Genomic DNA, 8,779 nt, shown 5'->3' on the forward strand with positions numbered 1-8,779 from the left:
TGCATTTTAAGGCAGAGCAGTTTTGTAGACGCTTCACAACAGATTCATGTTACTCTTTATGGTTGAACGGTCTTTCTCAGATGTGAACGAATGCCACGATGAGTCTCTGTGTACTAATGGTCAGTGCATCAACACCGAGGGCTCCTTCTACTGCAACTGTAAGCGGCCTTGGACTCCAGACTCCAACAAGAAGAAGTGTGTGATGGCAACGGTAGCAGGTGATTAAACTATCATCCTCTCCCATTTATCTAGGTACTGGAGGAATTATCTCAGAAACTGACCTTGACCTTGTTGTTATACAGATGTGAATGAGTGTGAGGACCCAGCCAACTGTAAGAATGGGCATTGTGTGGACACTCCAGGGTCGTATTACTGCATCTGCTCTCCGCCCTGGACTCTGGCCACTGACCGTAACAGTTGCGTTACTCCTGAGGAACAGGCTGGTGAGTGCAGACCCTCTGCAGCGGGAGGGTTACGAAGAGCAACAAGGCAGTGGTGGGCAACAGCAGAAAAGAGCGAAACAAAGAAATCATAGTGTTAGCTGTCTGTGCTTGTGGGAGGCAGTAAATATATATGAGACAAAACTGATTTCAGAGCCAAAGAAGGTGAAGGAATCGACTAACCTTTTTGTAGATAAATTGATCAGACAGATCAATATGAGCATGCTGAATCAGTTTCTAAATTTCAAGTGGCTGAAGAGGGTTTTTTGCAATCTTGTTTTATCACTTTCAGTCTGTAGTTGACATTGTTAAGGAGGTACATTACAGACAGACATTTGCAAACGGTGACGGCAGGATGATAATGTTGCAGGAAGTATTATGGTCATCCTGAGCTATACCATACAAACCGCACATAGCCTCACATAAATATATTAATAAATATATTTCTGTAAACCAGTTGAGAATAGAACTTTAAGTTACTTAGTAATGGACAAATAAACATACAAATTATACAGATACAGATAAAATATACAGATTGTAGACTATCACATTATTGTTTGTTTACGCAGTTCAGTCCTTTATTTTAGCTTCATTAAAAATATAGGAATGCTTGAATGAAAAAGTGATGTTAAAATATAGTGATATAAATACACACTGAGTGGCTCAGGAGTCTTATTAATATAAATAATAATTGTAATTTACTGTCATTTCTGCCTGAATTGCTGGTGCATTAGTTATCAAGGAGAAATCTATATTTACATCCACAAATGGCCCCTGATTGAAAGTGGTTACTTTGTTCTAAATGACATATAAAGGGTTTTGTGACAGTGATTTCTAAAGCTTCAGGGACCAAAGTGCTGAAGCTACGTGCTACTAGATGTAACTTCTACACAAAGCACTGGCTCTAGTTCTGTGGCTAAACTCCTTGATAGGATTGGTCTACCCCCTCGTGAATTGTAGCATAGGTATGCCTGCAGCACAGCTGGGTTCCTCCTGGTGGATGATGGATGATACCTTGACAGATGTGATATGGAGGAATGGTGTAGCCTTTTGAATCCATGTGTTGAGATGTTGTTGGCCAAACGCCATGTTGGAACAAAGGAGTGGTAGTTGTTATAGTTGCTTCATAAAAACTGAAAAGAGAAGTGGGCTGTCAGCTGGTTACCACATCACTCTGAAGAGCATCAGATACCAGACAGACCTGGTTGACCCAGTCATTGAGTCAGGGTGGAGAACTCGTCATGGCCAGATGTTGGGGACATGCACTTAAATTGCACCCTGATTAAAAAAAGCAAGGCTGCAACAGCAGAGTGGTGATGAAGAATGACTTTCAGGTGGCTACACTATGACCATGTTGCCAGACCTATTTTGTATGAAAAGTGCGTGTGTGTGGTGCACTTTTGCTCCCTAGTTCCCTCTTCAACTTGTTCTTTGACAAGTCTGTGTCCATGTCAACATTTTTGTTTGTCATAGTTATGGACACAGCTGAGTCGAGATTTTGTCCTTATAGTCTGTGACGTCCAATATAAGGTAGTTTGCAGCTGCGTCTGGAACGATTGGGACAAAGATGAGTACAGCAACATTAAGACTGGGTCTGTCCCACAAAAGGGAGGACTTCTTCCAGGTGACAGGGGAGCAACAGCTCAAAGTGGAGACAGCGACGCGACAAGGTGGCCCCATTTCCAAGGCTCTGTCAAATGTAGCTAAGAAATGCATCCTTCGTTTCCCTGGCAATGACAGATCTAACTGGACGATCACTGCGGCTCAACCTATCCCAAGATTCATTGTGCGCCAGTGATGAATCTGGATGAAAGGATATGGCGGACTCTGCAAATAAAACAGCGACCGAGGATTAAATGAGGAATCCTCCATAGACCAGACTGTCTCATTTCAGTTCAGCCATTGCGGTCTATGGAGGCCACACCTCTGAAGATCGTGTCATCCAAAGGATGTGGTCCCTGAATTGAGTCACAGCTATTGGCTTTATGTGAGTTTGGATAGAGACTCGAGTTTGGATACAAGCTGTCAAAACGGGATTTCTTTGGCTGCGACTCAGAAGGACCTCTATATCAAACTGCTGCATCTTGGCTGGAGCCATTTAAAGTGGTCTGAGGCCTTAGAAATCTGAAGTGGAAGAGATGCAAATGGGGAAAATCTGTCGGATAATATCTCTCATATAACCTGTTAGTTCGGGATAATTCCTGGGTTCTTGAAAATACGAAGTATGGACGCCTCTGATCTCCCTGTTACCACAGCAACCATGACAGGGTGTCATGGTTGACTAGACAAAATTACTAGAAAATTAAAGGGTGGATGGACACCCACGAGCTTAAGACCAGCTTACTTTGCCACATGCTTTGGCCGTTAACCTGTAAATGTGAGAAGGGGTTTGGTGATAACTGTTCACTGAACATGAAGCTCAAACTGGATCACAAGCCTAAGGGACTGAATGAATGTGAATACGGCTTTGTCCTGTGCTGGCCGAGGCCTCTGCCTGGGTTTAGAACTGTTGGACATAAAGAAGAGTAGGAAAACCCAGTAGCTCTTTATTATGAACATGCCCAAATACCTACTATAAGTAGGATCATTGTTCACACATGCTTCACAGGTTGTTTTGGTGTAGTGACACCAAATTTAGTTTTATTCATTCTCCAAGAAAAAGCATAAACCAAGAGCAAGGCTATGAAGTAAAGAACAGAAACATCTAATAGCAAAGCTGAGCCAGTGTCCCTTGTCAGTCGGTTGAATTTCACTCCACAACACAGATCTAATCCTTATCCAAGAATCCACCAGCTGTTTTATGTCACAGCCCACAGCAGCCTACATGGCGTTATAATTCATTTTCTCTGCAAATTGCCTGCAAACATCTTGACAGATAAAGATTCCTCTGTTGATTTGTTGCTGCAACCAAGCTTCCTGTATTGCCCTGCAGCCTTTTTGCATGTAGCGCAGCGTGGTTGCATGTTAACTAGAGACCAGCTGCAGTACGATGCATGACTGAAGTTCAGTGTCTCATTAGTTTTACAGGTGAAGGAAATATGTTGCATGCAACATTTATGGTAGAAGCCTAAACAGAAGGCAAACAGGATATAAAGGTGATGGACACAATAACAGTAACCACTGTACAAAATTATCCAAGACAGTACAATGTCAGTGCAATAAATGCAGCATCTGAAGCTTGAAAGTTTCAGTTTTTGTTGGATTGTGTCAGAGTGAATTCATGAATTTCGCCTAGGGGATAAATTAAGTATGTATCTATCTAGAGTGGTGTTTATTTAACTTTCTTCTCTAGCCTTTTCTAAGGCTGGATCATAATATAATATAATACAGTATAGAACAAAAACGCCACTGGACACAGCCTCAGCAATCACCACAGAGTTGGTAACTTACAGTCTCAGCCAAAACTGAACTTCACAAAGGGAGCATTTATTTCAGGACTATTGTATTGAACATGAATGAATTTGTACAAGCGTTTTTGTTACTGTGTCCATCACCTGTCAATAAGAGCTGGCCCCAAGCAGATGTTCATACTGTAACCAGTGTCTGTGGTGCCCTTTGCAGATGTGAATGAGTGCCAGGACCCCTCGTACTGTAAGAATGGGAGGTGTGAGAACACGCCCGGCTCCTTTCACTGTTTTTGCGACCCTCCCCTCACCTTCAGTGCAGCGCTGAAACAGTGCGTCTATGACGGTGGGTAAAAAAAGCGTCAGCTCACCTGAGCCTGACCAATCAAAATGAGTTCTGGCTTACCTCCACATCTGCCACTCATGTTGCTCTTTTGTAATTCCTCCCAGTTTGTGTCCCATCTGGCCTGTACTGGCTCTGTGTTCTACCATTTCCCCTCTTACCCACTTTATAGAGACAGTTTCCCATTCAAGGAGAGATACCACTTTGTGTAGTTATTAAAAAATACACATTGAATGTACGCATCCATCACACATAAACAATATCAGAGTCTGTCCAGTGTGAGAAAAAGTGAATACTTTTTTTTCTTTTTCTGTTTTTGTGTCTTTTGTTTATATTATGTAGATTATTAAAGGGAATTCTTCTGGTAGAGAAAAGACAGACACAGCATTTGAAAACAGTTCATTTAGTGGAGAAGGGCCTAACTAGCAAAAACAAAAAATGACACTGATCACTTTTATACTTGACTTTCACAATTGTAGAACACAAGGAAGTCTACTGATCCAAGAATAACTGAACTGTACATCTTCATTGTGATGCAACACACGCCACTTTTATGTCAATCAAACAGCACTGCACCTGCAGCCATGTTTTATTAGTAAGCACAGTGAATGGAAGATTGGTAACAGGAAAACAGACTTTTCTGCCTAGAATTACTCTGCAAAACTCTTTAACCATAGGTCATAGACTTTTGAGCTTCCATTTACATCTACATCTGATCTCATCATCGTCTTACAGCAGTTCATCTTTCACTGGAAACAGGGAGGCTACAGGAATTTCAGATGATCAACCTGTCACTTCTGATAAATGTTATCAGGTTGCCAGATACACTGCACATATTAATACGTGCACATACTCTACATACATTTACTGTACAATGAAATCTTACGGATGTGACATGACTTAAAGTATGATAGTATTGTAAAACGGGTTCTCATTTGTATACATCACATGTTTTTGTATGAATTTGGCAACATGATCACTTGTCTGTAGATTCTAATGTTTGTAAGCGCAAATCAATAATTTAATTTTATTTATTTATTCATTGAAAGCATATTAGCTTCCATGTGCCATGACCAGGTCTCTATACTGTACAAACAACACACTGGATTTAGTTATTTTTCTGTATTTATTACTTACAGAGGGAATATACTGTATGGCTACTGTAGGCTATACAGGTATCTACTTTATTATGGGATGGACTCATTTCTACACTTTCTACATCTATCAACTCACAGACAGTGTGATGTGATGATTTTCTTCCAGGGCAAATACTGCATACTTCTTTAGATTTTATCATTATAAACATCAGAATTTCCAGTTTCACATGCTGTATACACTTTAGACGACATTTATCTTAAAAGTTACAAATTTATATACACTATAATTTTTGTGTGTGGACTTTCCCCACTTGCTTGCATAACACTCTTTTACTTAGAAAATATGATATTAATCTTAAAACTCAGGACTGCCTGGATGTGGTTTCCTGTACTTAAACTAAGTACTGTAATGCAAATGAAAGAACTTTATGTCAATCTGATAGTCTATATCCTTATATTTGACCTTTAACTACATTTAACTTTACACTTCATGTCTGTTTTTATATCCTCCTTTTTTTACCCAGATCGTACTGCAGCCCACAAGGACGTGTGTTTCCTGCAAGTTGACGAGGGCTTGATCTGCAGCGAGCCGAGAAACGGCATGGTGGTGACCTACTCGGAGTGCTGCTGTCACTACGGTCGTGGCTGGGGGCCCGAGTGTAACACCTGTCCACCCAGAAACTCAGGTGTGCAAACCCGAGTCTCGACTGGCCCTCTCAACTGCGACTGCTGACAACCACTTTTCCTTTCTCTTGAAATATAAACCTGTTTACTCCTTGTGTTCAGAGATGTTCAGCCGTCTGTGTGAGATGCATCTGGAGACTGAGTCTGACGGGGAGCAGGATTTCCTAGCTGCTTTCGCCAACTACAACCCAGGTAGAACCATACAGCATCTTGTTGTCAGTATACAGTCAGACATTTGCCTCCAACCAACGCTTATTTACTTATCTCTCAGTGTCCCACATTTCCTCTTTTCCTCTTCCTGTTTGTCCATAACAGGCGACAGCTCAGAGGAGGATTCAGATGAATGTAGCTGTGCAAATGGCCGCTGTGTCCGCTCCTACCTGGGCACCATGTGTGAATGTAACACAGGCTTTAGGCTGGACCACTCCCGCACCCGCTGTATAGGTTTGTCGGTTTTACTTTGTTTTTTTCATTTATTACTTTTTATATTTCAAGGAATATACAGTAGCCAGTAGTGGTACATGCACAGACTGATATGTCTGTGTATCCACAGCTTAAATTTATTGATGAGTACTTTTGATGCTTTCTTTCAGACATTGATGAGTGTGCAGAACCCGCAGCTCGTGTCAGTCCGTGCAAGAACGCTCGCTGTGTGAACACTGCCGGCTCATACAAGTGCTTCTGCAAACACGGCTTTGTGGCCACACGCAGGCCAAACATATGCATCCGTCGCAGAACTCGGTAACCTCTGTGTGTCGCTCTGTTTATACCTGACTTAAGTACGCAACACACACAAATACCCCACACATGCTGTACATACACGTCCGTCTCACAGGACAAACATGGGACTGTGTGTAGGCAGTGAACCTAAAAACATGCTCTCATCCGGAGCCAAATCATAGGAATGGCTCATATGATAGAACATAACATAACATCAAAGCAAAGAAATAATCAGTACAGACAAAGAATATGTTTGTTTGTTAAACGTTTTTGTAATTATTGTTTGTTAAACTGTTTTTTGTTAAGATGAAATTGTGCATTTTTGTGATTTTTTTTTTTTTTCGTCTTCTGATCTCCCTGTTGCGTTGATCTTTCAACTCTAACTATGACTCTCTAATCTCAAGCCACCTCTTGTTTTAATAAGGAAATATGTTTCAAAGGTCTATCTGGTTCTCTAGTTGTCTACTTCAGCCCATTTAATATTTGTATACTGTAGGAGTGCCACAGGAACTTTTAAATGTTATGGTATTCCCCGTTACATTCCCGGTAGTCCACATTCTTTAATGTCTAATTCTAAATTGACGTCCTCTGAGTTGTATTTTCTAAACACCCACTGTTGATTTTGTGTTATTGTACAGTTGTCCGGTGGATTAACAGTTACTGTAAGAATGGTCCCTGTCCTACCCCTGTTTATTTGTTGATGTTGCTGTTGATATGAGAAACCTGAGGTTTTTGTATAATTTGACATGTGCACCTAAGTGGACTTTAAGCTAGAAAAAAGGTCATGCACTTAGCAATAAATATAGTGGGAATATTTGCTTATTCCAGAAAAAAGAAAGTTTGACATCTTTTGTCATATTTGCTGCATTAAAGTATTTAGAAAACCAAAGACGCTGTTCAGATGAGAAGAATTTAATAAAAAAAAAAAAAGATGATGTCAACCAGTCATGGATTCGTTTTTCTTTTGTTTTGAAGCATTAACTTTTGTTTACACATATATTGGCCTAAGAAAGTATTCGGTCATGGATGTGACCAAGAACCCGGCAGCTTCAGAAATCCTCTGCAGAAATGGACGAGCGCCACAGCAGAAATCCATCAATCAGGCCTTTATGGTAGAGCATCTAAAGGGAAGCCACTTTGTTGCCAAAGGGGTTTCTACAAAGTGGTGAGGTAAGGGTCTGAATACTGTTGTACATGAGAGATTTCCATTTTTGATTTATAATCATTTACAAATCAATTTTATCCATTTGAAATAAAATCTACAAACAATAACAATACAGTGTGCAAAAACCACTGTATGAAGACGTTCTAGTCAGGTTAAGAACTGTGGATGATTTTCCATAGATCTAACATGGGATTTACTTCTTTACTCATTTGTACGATACTTCAGTAGAGAAATCTGTAACAATCATCAAGGTTTTCTTTTTGTCAAATTTTGAATGTGAGTTTTCTTTTGCTGCTTTGCATACATCCTATAGTAATGCATGGCCATTTTAAACTTTAGATATTCTGCAGCAAAAAAGCATTTGGTTTTTACTCTAGGATTCAGCTCTCACCTTAAACAGAAAGGTTTCAAATACTAAAATGGAAGGAAATTTGCCCTTCTTTCACTGATGCAGATTCTTATTTCCTGTAGATGTTTGTAGCACTGATGACAAACAAGTCCCTACAGGGTTCTAATATACTAATGTATAGCTGTTTATCGTATTGTGTTGTTCTGTTGTCTTTGTTACTGATTATCTCTTGTGACTGCTTCTTGTCTTGCTCTTGGAAAAGAGATTTTAATCTCAATGAGACTGATTAAATAAAGGTTATATTAAATGAAAACACTGTATATACAGTATATGACATGGTATTGTGTAGGGACAGAATACCAAATCAGGCTGCATGTAACACTTTACTTTATGGATCTGAAATGTGACAAAATTGCTGAGAATTACATCTTCAGTAATAAGTAAGTAATTCATGATTGACTAACTATGATCAGTTATTTACCCAGCTCTGTTTAAAAGTACACAAAGTCCAAATGAATAATAGTTTATAATAACTGATGGTATGAAACTCAGTAAATGAGGAACTTCACAGAAAACCAATGAAGAAGTTCAACATGTTTCCTTTCTTTCCATGTAGATAGATAGATAGATAGATAGA

General features: G+C 39.9%; 1 protein-coding gene across 5 annotated transcripts in view; it reads left to right on the forward strand.

Annotated features, from left to right (window-relative positions):
• Positions 1-8,455, forward strand: part of ltbp3 (latent transforming growth factor beta binding protein 3) — a 35,102-nt gene extending 26,647 nt beyond the window's left edge. For 4 of the 5 annotated variants that reach the window (XM_023421439.2, XM_087178009.1, XM_087178008.1 and 1 more), the window contains 7 exons: positions 81-218; positions 303-443; positions 4,002-4,130; positions 5,749-5,910; positions 6,011-6,100; positions 6,224-6,352; positions 6,502-8,455. In XM_023421439.2, the coding sequence (XP_023277207.1) occupies positions 81-218; positions 303-443; positions 4,002-4,130; positions 5,749-5,910; positions 6,011-6,100; positions 6,224-6,352; positions 6,502-6,653 (941 nt within the window). In that variant the 3' untranslated portion in view covers positions 6,654-8,455. The remainder of the gene's footprint in view (positions 1-80; positions 219-302; positions 444-4,001; positions 4,131-5,748; positions 5,911-6,010; positions 6,101-6,223; positions 6,353-6,501) is intronic. The other variant, XM_023421440.2, reaches the window with a different exon arrangement.
• Positions 8,456-8,779: the final 324 nt, after the last annotated feature.

This window comes from Seriola lalandi, unplaced genomic scaffold (assembly GCF_002814215.2).
Source record: "Seriola lalandi dorsalis isolate HSWRI2012SDOR001 ecotype SW California unplaced genomic scaffold, Sedor1 jcf7180002054672, whole genome shotgun sequence".
Classification (NCBI taxonomy): Eukaryota; Metazoa; Chordata; class Actinopteri; order Carangiformes; family Carangidae; genus Seriola; species Seriola lalandi.